This window comes from Chaetodon auriga, chromosome 23 (assembly GCF_051107435.1).
Source record: "Chaetodon auriga isolate fChaAug3 chromosome 23, fChaAug3.hap1, whole genome shotgun sequence".
NCBI lineage: Eukaryota > Metazoa > Chordata > Actinopteri > Chaetodontiformes > Chaetodontidae > Chaetodon > Chaetodon auriga.
In genome coordinates, this window is record NC_135096.1 from 222,622 (window position 1) to 239,040 (window position 16,419).

General features: G+C 43.9%; 1 protein-coding gene across 1 annotated transcript; it reads right to left on the reverse strand.

The window, feature by feature from the left end:
* Window positions 1-891: 891 nt before the first annotated feature.
* Window positions 892-10,820, reverse strand: LOC143316298 (uncharacterized). Its single transcript, XM_076724182.1, has 3 exons — window positions 10,668-10,820; window positions 6,276-7,998; window positions 892-1,139 (listed from the first exon to the last, which is right to left on the reverse strand). The coding sequence occupies exons 2-3, from the start codon at window positions 7,606-7,608 to the stop codon at window positions 892-894; spliced, it is 1,581 nt and encodes a 526-aa protein (XP_076580297.1). The 5' UTR covers window positions 7,609-7,998; window positions 10,668-10,820.
* Between the last annotated feature and the right edge of the window lie 5,599 nt (window positions 10,821-16,419).

Below are 16,419 nucleotides of genomic sequence, written 5' to 3' on the forward strand. Positions count from 1 at the left end.
TAAATAAAATCCTTGTGAGCTGAGGAAGGTTGGTGCCCTGTATTTTATTAATGCATGCAACATTAACTTAGAGGTTTAATAAACGGATTCCCCTACAGAGGCAACCAGTGAACAGGCGACAGGGTCATGGACACCCAGGGCTCATTGATAAATGAGGGGGGCAAAGGCCAGTCTGATTCCACAGAAGAGCTACTGTAGCATAAATTGCTGAAAAGGGGAATGTTGGTTATGATAGAAAGCTATCAGAACACACAGTACATCACAGCCTGCTGCAACAACATTAAACAACGATATTAAAACATGAAAACCACCAAATAGGCAGCTGATTTAAATGTTGTGACTACTCCATGTATATTTTGTTTTAGCTTCTGTCTTTAAATGATCATCCCAAGAATTTCCACTCAGGATTTTCAGAACCAGAACAGCAGAAATTGTCCAATGGTACTTATTGGCACTCTCATCCTACTGGCCTAGATTATATCCATGACCCATACAGAGCTTGTGAGTATGCTACTGAAGTCACTGCAGAGACAGGATAATTATGGTAGTCTACAGGCAGCTTTAAAAGAAAACCATGTGTGTGATTGTGGTCTTCACTCAAAATCGGACGTTTTGATGAACTCTACCTTTATTGGTTGTTACATTAAATTGGAACCAGTGTAAAAGCAGAGAAAAAGCTGAAGGGTGCTGGAATCAACTTCACCCACATATCTCCTCAGGTAGCGGACAACTGCTGTCTGGGCAGGGGTTGTCTGGGAACTGCAGGAACTCCTTCACTGCTTTTCCAGTTGTTTTTTTCTGCTGAATGATATGACGTAGAGCATCAGGTGGCCACACACTTGCTAGCTGCAACACAATGGGACGCCATCACTCCATTACATACATTGGTGCCTATAATAGAGCCTTGTGTCCAATCTGTGACAGCGGTGGGAATAAATTGTCCTTAGTAGGGATTTGCTGGCACTCATGTGCCTCAAGGGCATCAAACAGTGCATTGCTGTTGACAGAATCAAAGTCCTCCAAAGCCTTCAGAAGTACTTCCCTCTCCTGATCAGACACATACTGGATGAAGGTGTCTTTTAAGCTGCTGGTGGTTTTGCCGTACAGTGCCTCCTCGAGGAATGGTGCTGCCAATTTCACTGGGAAATAGCAGGCAATTCGCCACCCCTGTACTAAGATTTGTTTTTTTTTTTTAATTGTAGAAAAATCATTTGGGAAGAACACATTTCAGCCATTTCATTGATTTCCAGTACCGTTTTGTCCCTGTCAATGGTCAGGTGTCTCGTTCCTCCATCACTTGTTTGTAACGTTTTTCTTTTTCAACAGTCCATCTAGCCAGGCTCAATCCATCTCCTGTTTTTTTTTTTTTTTGCACTTGTATTTCCGACCCATTGCTTTTATTATTTATCACCTCACTAGACACCAATCTATGTCACAACCTTCTGAGTATAGTCTGTTGGCAGAAGGCCACAGTGGCTAATCTATCTCCATATTTAGGGATGTACTTTGCCAAATCACTATCAGTAACTAGTAACAGCTGCAGTTGTCACCCCATGTGACGCACGCGGCAGTGTTTTTTTTGCTACATATTAAGGCCTGTTTACGGTGTGTTTTTGCCGGCTTTTTTCGCCTGGAAGGCGCTATAGAAATCTGGCACCCAATTGAACGAAGTTAAACTGAGAGAGCGCGCCGTTCACAGACACCAGAATGAACGAGTTCATAGGAACGGTCATCAGGCAGTTATCCAGTACAGTAAGTTCACGTTTGGCCAAAATATGAACAAGTTCATGAACTATCAATCACAATGAACGACCACACACACACTCACTCACACACACACACACACACACACACACACACACACTGAAACTGGTGCACAGGCACGCGCGCACGCTCTCAGCGCAACAGACGTGGCCGCACTTCGAGGCTGCTATTTCAACTTTGGTAAATCTCTCAGATTTTTGGTGCACATTGGGAGAGACAGAACACATGTGTCTACAACTGTGGAAAAAATCATGCGTGTAGAGTGTAAACTGTGGCTGGGAGGAGTGTGGAAAGAGCAAAAATCTGGAAGGTTTTTCGGCTCTCTCCCACTCTAACCGATGACGTCACCCGCTCTAGCTCCAACGTTCCAAGCCATACACACTAATGCGAAGGTCGGAAAACAGCATAAAACTTAAAAAATGATATCTCAGAAACTATGACAAATACAAACACGATGTCTACAACATTTAAAATACCACTTATTGTGACCCATGTAAAGGTTGAATGAAATTTGTAGCTCAGTAGTTAGAGTTCAAAGAGGGCTGGGTTTGAGCTTTTCCAAACGGCTCTCTCATTGACTACCATTCAAAAAATATTGTGGATAAAAATTAATTATTGAAAAAGTACAAACGATTAATACTAGTGATATTATGACATTATACACAAGGAGCCAGTGTTGGGAAAGTTCACTGTCTACATGAACTACTGCACAGTTCAGTTCACAAATTTCAAAATGAAGTAGTTCAGTTCATAATTCATAATTCAACATTTTCAACTAAGTTCACCGTTGTAAAAATGAATTAATTCATAGTTATTTTTTTCCATATGTTGTTGTGAGCTATTATTTTTCAAAATGATTGACACAGCCTATAGAACCACAGACAGCAATTATTTGATCAGTTTTAACACTGTAACTATGCATCAGATTTCATCTTCATATTCTAGTTTGAAGTCTTATCCAACCATGATTTACAGTAGCATTGAGGGGAAAACATTTCCCCATTGCAGCTTTAAATGCTGCTGTCCATTCAGTCCACACTATTAACAGCTGCAGCTTTCACCCCATGTGACGCACGCGGCGGCAGTGTCAATTAAATAATTCATTTTTATTTGATCAGTTTTAACACTGTAACTATGCGTCAGATTTCATCTTCATATTCACGTTTGAATTCTTATCCAACCATGATTTACAATAACATTTAGGGGACAACATGTCCTCATTGTTGCTTTAAATGCTGCTGTCCAACAGCTACCATGTGACGCACGCGGCTGGTGTTGAGAGATAAAGTATTTTTTTCGCTACACATTAAGGCCAGTTTACGCTGTGTTTTTGCCGGCTTCTCGCCTGGAAAGCGCTATAGAAATCTGGCACGCTATTGAACGGAGTTACACTGACAGCGCGCCGTTCACAGACACCAGAATGCACGAGTTCATAGTAACGTGCATGAGCGCGTTCAATTCACGTTCGTCTAAAACATAAACGAGTTCACGCACTGTCGTTCTATGAACGCGTTTAGGCACAACACTGACCTTGTCATGAAACTCGTTGAAATGATCATACGACGCCTCCTTGTCGCTTTGTCATCCGCATACTGCTGTCTGCTTCTGTTTTTAAGACGCACACCGCCGTGGGACGCTGTTCGCTGTGGGGTTTTTTTTCGCGACATCGGTGCAGAGGCACGCGCGCAACAAGCACACAGGCATTCAGACGGAGAAACACAGCGATTTGCTGGCTCTGCCCTGGTCTCACATTTGGGCTGATTCTGACAAAACGGTAGCTCCTATCAGAAAAATACACCGACCATCATCGCTCTAAGGACTTCCTGAACAATTGTGTGTGATTTCGGTGTTTCTACACCAAATACTTCGTCGACACTTGTGAGTTAAAACAGGGGTCCGGTCCGCTTGTCTCAGAAAATCTTTCTATTGCAGTTAACGGGGAGAAGAGACAGACGTGGCCGCACTTCGAGGCTGCGAATTCAACTTCGGTAAATCTCTCAGATTTTTGAAGCACATTGTGAGAGACAGAACACATGTGTCTACAACTGTGGAAAAAATCATGCGTGTAGAGTGTAAACTGTGGCTGGGAGGAGTGTGGAAAGAGCAAAAATCTAAAAGGTTTTTCGGCTCTCTCACACTCTAACCGATGACGTCACCCGCTCTAGCTCTAACGATCGATGCCATACACACTCATGGGACGGTCGGAAAACAGCATAAAACTTAAAAAATGATATCTCGGAAACTATGACAAATACCAACACGATGTTTACAACATTTAAAGGAGCACTTGTTGTGACCCATTTAAAGGTTGAATGACATTTGTAGCTCAAATTATGACGGAGTAGTTAGAGTTCAAAGAGGGCTGGGTTTGAGCTTTTCCAAACGGCACTCTAATTGACTACCATTCAAAAAATATTGTGGATAAAATTTAGTTATTGAAAAAGTACAAACGATATCACAAAGTTGAATTGGACTGTCTACAGCTTTGCTGTACCTGTGAAAAACTCTGATCCACCTGTCCACCCGAAACACTGAGACACGTAATGACCACTAAATCATGCAAGATCACTAAAACTTAGTGTCAGCCTAGTATGAAACTGGGACATAAACATGACAGGACCATGTCCATCATCCACATTACATGCAGAGCCATGATCCACGGGAACCTATGAGTGAAGAAAGCACAACAACACCAGGAAAGATGCTGAGGTACCAACACGCATTGATAGGAAATGAGTGTGTACAGATGGAGAGGCAGGTGCCCTCACTGTGTCATGCAAAATACCTGGACGGGCATTGCTCCCACTGAGTTGAAATGTGGTCTCCAAACCTCAAACCCAGCGAAAGCACTAATCCTCCAGTAAAATCTCATCCATATAAGGACCTGTGTTCCAAAGCCCTGGTCCACTCCTTTCATACGTCACAAAGTGGCTTTCATCTATCAGAGATGACATCAACATTCCACTGAGCTCAGGGCTTGATGGAGATCATTGGTTTCCATCGCAACAATAAAAACAATATTGAAGTCCTCATTGACAACTGCAAAGTAAAATCAATCAAACCAGAGAAATCCCTTCTGAACCCACTGAAAATTATTAGAAACCAGCAAAAACTGCTACAGGCTGACTGCTGGTCAACCTGTGAAAAACTCTGATCCACCTGTCCACCCGAAACACTGAGACACGTAATGACCACTAAATCATACAAGATCACTAAAACAACTTACTGTCAGCCTAGTATGAAACTGGGACATAAACATGAGAGGACCATGTCCATCATCCACATTACATGCACAGCCATGATCCACGGGAACCTATGAGAGAAGAAAGCACAACAACACCAGGAAAGATGCTGAGGTACCCACACGCATTGATAGGAAATGAGTGTGTACAGATGGAGAGGCAGGTGCCCTCACTGTGTCATGCAAAATACCTGGACGGGCGTGGCTGCCACTGAGTTGAAATGTGGTCTTCAAACCCAGCCGAAGCACTAATCCTCCAGTAAAATCTCATCCATATAAGGACCTGTGTTTTGTTCTGGCAATTTTGTACTAAAAAGCACAGAGTCGTTCGTTGTCTTTCTGTGAGTTTATTCTGACGCCTGCAGACGGACTCCCTTCTTGTTGTCTCAAGTATGAGACGACAAGAAAGAGCCCGGAGCAAGAGAAGTTGATAGATTATATACAATATATTATCTTTGTAGACAGGATGACTTTGTTCTATCATCAGAACAATGTCAGCACAATAGGCACGTCATAATGTGTTGTACAATCAGGACACAAGGTTCACTTAATCAGTGCATAATAACATACTGTACGTGGTTACATGGTCAGCAGATTATGACATACGCACGCACCTAATCATATGATATGATTGTTCATTTGGCTTTAAGACAGTTAATACTAATAAAGTACAGAGAAGATGAATAACAAGAATTCCCATTACATTCCCCCATTTGAGCGTATTATGCCCACAAATTAACATTAAAAATTAACACAACAAACTATAATTAATCATTGAAACTCACATTTTATGAAAATTACAAAAAGAAAAATCAAATAATAATAATAATAATAATAATAATAATAATAATAATAATAATAATAATAATAATAATAATAATGTACAAAATGAAAATTGAAAATTTGAAAGGAAATAAAGTAAATAGAAATTACGACGATTTATGAAAACTGAACTCAATCAAAGCAAGCAATATTGCTAGATCAACAATTAAGAGAGTAATCAACATAAGCAATATTGCTAGATTTAAACAACAGTGTTAAAAATCATCAAGATTAGCATAGGGTGGAACCCAGTCCAGAGAGGGATCATCTTCAGACTGAATCATGAACTGTCCTACAGTGGATTTGACCTGTGAAGTGATCAAAGCTTTGATGCAAGGTATACCACAACAGATTACAATCATAAATACTGTCAGGAAAAGGAGAAAGGGTGTCAGTATTTTCAGCAATGGCACTTTCCATCCTCCGTCAGTCAGCCAAGACCACAGACTCCAATTCTCCGAGTCTTTGGTCTTTTCTTCATGCAGCAGGTCATTCAGGTGTGATACAACATGAGTCATGTTGTCTGTGATGTCTGGAATGTAAGTGCAACAGTCCATACCTCTCATGTGGCAGACTCCTCCTTGGCTGGCAAACATCATGTCCATTGCCATCCTGTTCTGCAGTGCCACATTTCGGATGCCTTGGACAGTGGGGGTGAGGGCAGAAAACCCAGATGACACTAAGGCCGTCAGGTTTTCTAATTCCACTGCCAGGTCGTCGATCTTAAAGGCATTGTTTACAGTTCCCCACCAAGGGAGGAATCCTCCAATTCCTTTCTGCCACTGAGGAACTCTCTCTGTGTCACGTCTTGCTCTATGTGGTATGTAGTAGTGTGTGTAGTGAGTGTGGAAGCGGCTTAGTGTGGGAAGAATAGTAACAGATGACACCAGCTTTGCAAGATAGCAGGTGCCACACCATCCAGGACGAAGAGACTGATACACATGTTGTCCACACACCCAGACATGCTCTCGCAGTGATCCGTAGCCATCCCCATTTGGCAGAAGTAGTACAGGATTGTTGTAGCCCGGGCGGTTTAGGCTGACAGTGTCTGTCAGATTCAAAGAAGCGATGTATGGTGTTCTGTTTCTGCATGAGGTTGTGTTACCATTTCCCCATGATACGCCGCAGGTGGCCATGACTGTCTGCTTGCACGGTGATATCCCCAGAAAGTGCTCCCGCTCAGTGAAGCATTTCCTAGTGAAACAGACAGTTCCTTGTTGTTTGGTGGGGTTTGTTGTCATGATAGATTGATGAACTCCTTGTTGTGTCACTTGTGTCATGTTCCAGAATCTAGCTGTTGAACCTCCATAATTAGTGATGCTGATATTGCACATGTTAATGCTCTTAGTCATGTCTTTCACAGTTCTGTTTTGCAGGGAAACCCCCAGGGTGAAGGCTAGCATGACGCCTAAGGTCTCAGAAATGTTCAGTGGTCGTGGCGTCACAGGTATTGCGTCCCCCACTCCGTGAGGAAGTTGTGTGCAGACATAGCAGCTGTCGTTTGTAATCCTTCTGGCTGTTGATAGTACTACAGTGTACCAGGAATTTTCCTCAGGCTTCAGTGGGGAGCGAGTAAACTCTGGCAGCAATTCTCTCCTCCTTCTGCAGTTGGATGCTCTGCAGCTGCTGTTTGAGTTTTTGCACCCCTGTTGTTGATTAGGCTGAGATGTGCCTTGTTGCAGGAGCAGTAGCAGGATGATGGTGGCAGTGAGCAGGAATACGCTGCGAATTCCTCTACATCCGTCACCCCTCCAGCGCCACTGTATATTCGTTGGCGTCATCGTATCAGCCGTGGCACCTCAGCTTACCCCCGTATTCAGTGTGCCTGCCTCTTCGTGAGTTTGAGAAACGTGTGGCCCTATTGTTATCTACACCCCTCTCTCCCTCGCAGACACAAGGCGGGGGAAAGCGTTGGTTCACCTACTGATGCTCCGCACGCTTGATGTTGTCTTGTCTGTCGGCTCAGGAACGCGTTTGCAGTGGCTGGCGTGTATCCAGGTGGCCCGTTCCGCGACTTTCACAGCTGTTTCCGTGGTGAGGAGGACTTGGAAAGGTCCGTTCCACCTGCGTGCTTTCCAGTTCTTTCTCCTCAGATCCTTCACTACGACCCAATCTCCTGGTTCTAGGTCGTGTAGTTTTCTCTCCGTGGCTTTCGGTAGGGCGTCCTTAGCCTGTTTGTGGATTTCAAAAAGCACAGAGGACAGGTTTGCACAATAACGTAACATTTCATCTTCGCACTGGCTGGTATGAGGGAGCTGCCTCTTAACCGGTCCAATCCCTGTATTCATTGGCCGTGCAAAGAGGATTTCAAATGGGCTGAGGCCGTTTCTGCTTCTGACCCTAGCTCTCATGTGCATCAAAACAATCGGTAGTGCTTTTGTCCAAGTTAAACCAGTTTCATCACAGCATTTAGCCAACTTGCCTTTCAATGTACCATTCTCTCTTTCAATAGCCCCCCCGCTTGCTGGGTGATAGGCACAATGTTGCCTCTGCCTCTGCCTGCATTGTTAGTAGCACAGATCACACAACTTTGACAAAATTTTTGGGAGAAGTTAGAGAAACCCTTTGTGAACCAATATCTCTGTATTTCACTCATCATACCCCCTTTTGACACATGATCTCTTCCATGTGTCAACTTAGCATAATGAGGAAACAAATATTTAGGCAAACATGGTTTATCATTTGGTCCGTACCACACTTTGTTAGAAAAAGAGCAGCCTGCTTTTTTCCAAGCCAGCCTCTCTTCATGGCCGGCTCTGGCCTGCAGGTCCTGCAAATCAGCTGTGGGTGTCAATGGTGAGTCAACAATGGCAAGACATTGCATGTTGTTTTTAGTGTTATCTAGCTGTGCTGCTGCCTTAGATGCAGCATCCGCTCTGGCGTTCCCCTGTGAAACAAAATCATCATTGTTTGTGTGTGCTTGGCATTTGCAGATAGCGACCTGTTTTGGAAGGAGGACAGCATCGAGAAGTGCAGCAACCATGGTGTGATAGGCAATGGGTTTGCCCGTGGAAGTTAAAAAATCCCTGTTGGCCCAAAGGCGGCCAAAATCATGTACCACTCCCCATGCATATCTGCTGTCAGTATATATGTTAACTGTTTTATCAGAAGCAAGTTTGCATGCTTCTGTCAGTGCAACCAATTCTGCGGCTTGTGCAGAATAATTTGAGGGGAGCGGCTGTGCAACAATTGTGTCATGTAGTGTTGTAATAGCAAAGCCTGCTTGGTTTTTACCGGTTGTTGAGTTTCTCGAGGCTGAACCGTCCACAAACAGATCTAGGTCAGCATTCTGTAAAGGTGTGTCCTGCAGATCAGGCCTGGGAGAACAGGTTTCATTTATGACTGCCACGCAGTCGTGCGGTTGTCCATCATCTGGTATAGGGAGAAAAGTTGCAGGGTTAAGAACATTGCATCTTTTAACAGTGATGTTAGGCATGTCAAGCAGAATCGTGTTATATCTGAGCCACCTTGCTGTTGACAGGTGAGAAGTTTTCTGTTCAAGCAAAATCATTGAAACAGCATGTGGTACCAGTAGAGTGAGATCAGCATAGCCTACAATGTCACGTGATGCTATCACAGCTTTTTCAGCAGCTGCCACAGCTCTAAGGCATGTAGGAAGTCCTGCAGCAACTGAGTCGAGTCTAGATGAGAAATAGGCTACAGGTCTCTGTTGTCCGCCATGGTCTTGTGTCAGTATCGAAGTCATGTACCCACCCCGTTCGTCAACAGTCTGTGTGAATGGTTTGGTGCAATCTGGGAGGCCTAATGTTGGAGGAGATTGCAATGCCAATTTCAGGTCCACAAAGGCTTTTACTGCCTCAGGTGTCCATGTGACTTTGTCTTTTGCTGTGAGGCCTTTCCCATGAGCAAGAGTGCTTAATGGTGCCTCAATTTCTGCATACTTTGGGATCCACTGTCTGCAATATGACGTCATTCCTAAAAAACTCATAACTTGTTTCTTTGTTTCAGGCTGTGGGATGTTTTGGATTGCTTCAATTCGTGTGGGTGAGAGGGTTTTGCCCTCTGCTGTGATCACATGACCCAGAAAAGTGACTTGTTTTGAAACAAACTGAAGTTTTGACAAGCTGGCCTTGTGGCCGTCATCAGCCAGATGGTTCAGAAGAGCAAGTGTGTCTTGTTTGCAGGCTTCTTCTGTGGGAGAGCAAATCATGAGGTCATCCACATATTGCAAAAGGGCACTACCAGCTGGTAAACTGAGTGAATCTAGGTTGTCTTTTAAGGCTGCATTAAAAATGGTTGGAGATTCAGTGTAACCTTGACAGAGCCGCGAGAAAGTATACAATTTGGATTCAAATTGAAATGCAAACCAAAATTGGCTGTCTTTATCCACTGGAATACTGAAAAATGCATTTGCAAGGTCAACAACAGAGAACCACTTACTGTCGGATGGGACTTGAGAGAGGATTGTGTGTGGATTTGGTACATTTGGTGCGCGCGCATGGACTGCAGCATTTACTGCTTGCAGATCCTGTACAAATCTCCACTCATCAGGTTGCCCAGCATCTCTGATTTTCTTCACAGGAAAGATTGGTGTTCGCACAGGAGATTTTTCACATGGAATGATTACTCCTGCTTCAAGGAGGGATTCAAACACTGGTTTGATGCCCTCGACTGCATCTTTCTTCAAAGGATACTGATTTTTGCATGGTCTATACGAGGATTTTGGTGTGATCACAACCGGTTCGGCGCCTTTAATCAGTCCTACATCATATTTGTGTTTCGCCCACAAACATGATGGTACCTGTTTTAACTCAGGAAGTTCTGAGACGTCTTTTATGAAAGTGTGATTGCCGAAGGATGAATCAAAAAAATCTTTTACCTTTGTTGCTGTTTGGAAATCTGTTTCTGGAATGAGCTCAACAGTCCGTACCACAGTCACTTCAGTAGAAAACCTTTTTCGGTGCACCTTCAGATGCGGGTGGAAATCCACATCAGGATCTGATGTTTTTCCCCACCCGGAGGCCTCGTTGCATGCTTTTATCCAAGGTTCCAAGTCCTTCCACCTTTTAATTTTTGGTTTGACCAGTGAAACATGGGGGTAGGAGTGTGACACCCTGAACAGAGCTTGAAGAGATGGATCAGACAGAGTTACTGACACAGCACATTGATTATGAGTCCAGTATAACCAGTCTAGCCCAAGTGTGTCCCTGTTGTGATCTGCCTGATACCAAGTTTCCTCAAACTCATTGTCTGCTCCTCGAGAGATGTGAGAAGTGCAGTGCAGGTTTCGTGATGTCATGATGTCAGTGTGTGTGTCTACAGCGAGTGTCTTGGCCTCCTGTATCAGTGTGTTGTTGACAGAGTTGAGTGTAGTGTCTGGAATCTTCCACTGATAAGCATACACTAGGTCTTCCCCACCGTATTCAACAAAGGAATTTGTTTGGGGAATTTTCGTCACAACAATACCTTGGGGAGTGGAAACCAAAACTATGCCTAGTTGACACATTAAATCTCTCCCTAACAAATTCTCAGGACAGCGTTTTGACAGCAAAAATGAATGTTTAAGCTTTCCCTCAACGTTATCCTGACACAAGAGTGGGACTGTGTACTTCTCTATAACGTGAGTGCCTGATGCGCCCACTGTCTTTGCATACCTGCTGCTTAGTTTTGGGGTTGGGCTGATATCTTTCTGCATGATAACTGATTCTGTGGCACCTGAGTCTACCAAAAAAGTGATGTCTTGTCCCTCAACTGTGAGTGTGTATTTTGGCATTTTCTTGTATGCCTCGTGTGAGAATTTTGTGTAGATTTCAGAAATTCTTTCTTTGCCAGTTTTTTGTGTAGACTTCAGATGTTGAATGGCTTGTGAAATGAGGTGTTGTTTGCTGTGTGTGTCTATTTCTGCCGTGTTTTGCATGTCAGTGGATGCATTTTTACTTATCTGCTGTGTGAAGTGGTCTGCCGTCTCAGCTCTTGCGTCATAACCAGATGAGTCCGTCACTGCCCTCTGCTCCGCCCCTAGTCAATCGGCCTCTGCCTCGGTCTCAGCTCCTTTGTTTTCCGGACACTCTCTAGTTCAGTGTCCCATCATTCCACACGTAAAACAAGCATCAGATGCCCCATGGCCTGCCCCTCTCCCTTTGTTGTGATGTCTTCGGCCTCGGCCGCGTCCGCGACCCCTCTCTCTGGCTTGGTATTCCAACACTGAGAGCTGTGCCATTTGCAATCTGTCTGCCAGCTGTGAACTTCTTTTTGTTTTTTTTCTTTCAGGAATCTTTCTGCATGTATGGCATGTCTTTCAACTGTCTCAAGATTTCCATAGTCCCATGTCAGACAGTTGCGTTTAACCATCTTTCCATTTCTGATTTCATGCCATTAATGAAGCAGTCTCGCAGATGAGCCTCCCATGGGGTAACTGGGTTCGAAACTCTTCTCCCCCATTTTGGACAGAGGGGAGGTGTTTGGCAGCTTCTTTCATGTCGTTGTACGTCCATGGTCTGAAGATTAGCTGAGAGTTTCCGTCTCCTCCAGCTACTTCAACCATCGGTGCAATTAACACAGAGTCTGAGTGAGAAATGGAGTCTGTTCGCTTGAAAATGGTGCCTTGTCGTGTTTTGTGCGCATCCCGTGGGGGAGGGGTATGCGGTGCGCAATACTTGGTAGCATAAGGTGGAGGTCTCTCTTTTTCCCCTCTTGGGTGAGGTATTGGTTTCTCAGGCCGTGATGGTGTGGCTTGGGCTGTGGCTGTAGTTGTTTCCGGAGCGCTGGCTGCTCCTCCTCGGTCCGCAGCTGGTGCTGGCCGTTGTCTGGGCGGAGCCGAGTCCAGATCAGGATCTAGTTTGAGGCACTGAGATGCAGAGGTTAGTGTAGCTTTCCCTGCCTTTTGTTTTCTGTCCCTGATGTTGGCTTCAGTAAGCCAACAACCAAAAGCTTCCCAGTTTGCTTTAAAAAGTTTTCCTTTTTTCTTTTGCTTTGTATGACTGATTTTTTCCTTTGCTGTTAGTTGGACTCTCAAGTGTTCTAATTGGTTTAGGCTAAAACTGCCAGTGCATGGGAATCCACACTCCTGAACTCAGATTTTAATTTGGTCAGTACTCTGTTCACCATATTTTGTGATCATAAATTGAATATTGGGAGAACGCATCAGAGGTTCATTTTCAGATGCTTTTTCTTTACTGCTGTTGGAACCCATTGTTGAAAAGGAAAAGGAGAAGAAGAGAGAGAGAAAAAAAATTGTTTTAGATTTTTAGTTTCTTCTTCTCTTTAGGTGGATTTGTAAGGACCTTGGATTTTTATTTTTATTTATTACCACTTCAACTAATCAGTGTAGATATTTACTATTGGTTTTCTCTAGAGTTTTTTTTTAACCTTAATTTCGATGTTTTTATTGAACTCCCCACTTTTTTTTTTTTTTTTTTTTAGTGAGAGTGTAATATAAAAGTATTCTAACCCCCTGCGTTCTTAGAACAACAAACCTAAACCCTAAACGATCGTTGATGGTAACATTCAAAGCTTTCTTAATGTGCACAGGGGCTGTACCTATGAGTCCCAGACTCTACAACGGTTTCCAAAACCTGCCCCCCTGGGTCCCTGACCCGAAGCTTCCTTGATCCTACAGCGGTTTCCAAAACCTGCCCTGTTAATACGTCTATTACAACACACCCCAGGTGGTGAGGATCGTTTACCTTTTCCGGATTTACTCACCAGAAAGACAAGGTTGTGTGCCAGAAAAGGTTCTCTGGATCACGCCAGTGAGTGGGCGTCGGTCATCACGTGCCAGGTCCCCCGCTTCTCTACCGTCTTTGATAGGGAGGTTCAGGGTATTGGAGTCCAAGACTCCAGCTGTACAGACTTAAAACCCGCAGCGCTGAGTCCCGAACGTCGCCTCACAGGTGATCCTGCCGACAACGCCAAGTTTGTTCTGGCAATTTTGTACTAAAAAGCACAGAGTCGTTCGTTGTCTTTCTGTGAGTTTATTCTGACGCCTGCAGACGGACTCCCTTCTTGTTGTCTCGAGTATGAGATTACAAGAAAGAGCCCGGAGCAAGAAAAGTTGATAGATTATATACAAAATATTATCTTTGTAGACAGGATGACTTTGTTCTATCATCAGAACAATGTCAGCACAATAGGCACATCATAATGTGTTGTACAATCAGGACACAAGGTTCACTTAATCAGTGCATAATAACATACTGTACGTGGTTACATGGTCAGCAGATTATGACATACGCACGCACCTAATCATTTGATATGATTGTTCATTTGGCTTTAAGACAGTGAATACTTATGATTAAGGACAGAGAAGATGAATAAGAAGAATTCCCATTACAGTTCCAAAGCCCTGGTCCACTCCTTTGATACGTCACAAAGTGGCTTTGATTTATCAGAGATGACATCAACATTCCACTGAGCTCAGGGCTTGAGGGAGATCATTGGTTTCCATAGCAACAGTAAATACAATATTGAAGTCCTCATTGACAACTGCAAAGTAAAATCAATCAAACCAGAGAAATCCCTTCTGAACCCACTGAAAATTGTTAGAAACCAGCAAAAACTGCTGCAGGCTGACTGCTGGTCAACCTGTGAAAAACTCTGATCCACCTGTCCACCCGAAACACTGAGACACGTAATGACCACTAAATCATACAAGATCACTAAAACAACTTACTGTCAGCCTAGTATGAAACTGGGACATAAACATGAGAGGACCACGTCCATCATCCACATTACATGCACAGCCATGATCCACGGGAACCTATGAGAGAAGAAAGCACAACAACACCAGGAAAGATGCTGAGGTACCAACACGCATTGATAGGAAATGAGTGTGTACAGATGGAGAGGCAGGTGCCCTCACTGTGTCATGCAAAATACCTGGACGGGCATTGCTCCCACTGAGTTGAAATGTGATCTCCAAACCTCAAACCCAGCGAAAGCACTAATCCTCCAGTAAAATCTCATCCATATAAGGACCTGTGTTCCAAAGCCCTGGTCCACTCCTTTGATATGTCACAAAGTGGCTTTCATCTATCAGAGATGACATCAACATTCCACTGAGCTCAGGGCTTGAGGGAGATCATTGGTTTCCATAGCAACAATAAAGACAATATTGAAGTCCTCATTGACAACTGCAAAGTAAAATCAATCAAACCAGAGAAATCCCTTCTGAACCCACTGAAAATTGTTAGAAACCAGCAAAAACTGCTGCAGGCTGACTGCTGGTCAACCTGTGAAAAACTCTGATCCACCAGTCCACCCGAAACACTGAGACACGTAATGACCACTAAATCATACAAGATCACTAAAACTTAGTGTCAGCCTAGTATGAAACTGGGACATAAACATGAGAGGACCATGTCCATCATCCACATTACATGCACAGCCATGATCCACGGGAACCTATGAGAGAAGAAAGCACAACAACACCAGGAAAGATGCTGAGGTACCAACACGCATTGATAGGAAATGAGTGTGTACAGATGGAGAGGCAGGTGCCCTCACTGTGTCATGCAAAATACCTGGACGGGCATTGCTCCCACTGAGTTGAAATGTGATCTCCAAACCTCAAACCCAGCGAAAGCACTAATCCTCCAGTAAAATCTCATCCATATAAGGACCTGTGTTTCAAAGCCCTGGTCCACTCCTTTGATACGTCACAAAGTGGCTTTCATCTATCAGAGATGACATCAACATTCCACTGAGCTCAGGGCTTGAGGGAGATCATTGGTTTCCATAGCAACAGTAAAGACAATATTGAAGTCCTCATTGACAACTGCAAAGTAAAATCAATCAAACCAGAGAAATCCCTTCTGAACCCACTGAAAATTGTTAGAAACCAGCAAAAACTGCTGCAGGCTGACTGCTGGTCAACCTGTGAAAAACTCTGATCCACCTGTCCACCCGAAACACTGAGACACGTAATGACCACTAAATCATACAAGATCACTAAAACTTACTGTCAGCCTAGTATGAAACTGGGACATAAACATGAGAGGACCACGTCCATCATCCACATTACATGCACAGCCATGATCCACGGGAACCTATGAGAGAAGAAAGCACAACAACACCAGGAAAGATGCTGAGGTACCAACACGCATTGATAGGAAATGAGTGTGTACAGATGGAGAGGCAGGTGCCCTCACTGTGTCATGCAAAATACCTGGATGGGCATTGCTCCCACTGAGTTGAAATGTGGTCTCCAAACCTCAAACCCAGCGAAAGCACTAATCCTCCAGTAAAATCTCATCCATATAAGGACCTGTGTTCCAAAGCCCTGGTCCACTCCTTTGATACGTCACAAAGTGGCTTTCATCTATCAGAGATGACATCAACATTCCACTGAGCTCAGGGCTTGAGGGAGATCATTGGTTTCCATAGCAACAGTAAAGACAATATTGAAGTCCTCATTGACAACTGCAAAGTAAAATCAATCAAACCAGAGAAATCCCTTCTGAACCCACTGAAAATTGTTAGAAACCAGCAAAAACTGCTGCAGGCTGACTGCTGGTCAACCTGTGAAAAACTCTGATCCACCTGTCCACCCGAAACACTGAGACACGTAATGACCACTAAATCATACAAGATCACTAAAACAACTTAGTGTCAGCCTAGTATGAAACTGGGAC

Coding starts and splice junctions, on each gene's coding strand:
- LOC143316298 (XM_076724182.1), bottom strand. CDS start 7,608: ATGACGCCAACGAATATACAGTGGCGCTGGAGGGGTGACGGATGTAGA. Junction 1,140..6,275: donor CAAAGACTCGGAGAATTGGA/GTCTGTGGTCTT, acceptor GCTATTTCCCAG/TGAAATTGGCAGCACCATTC.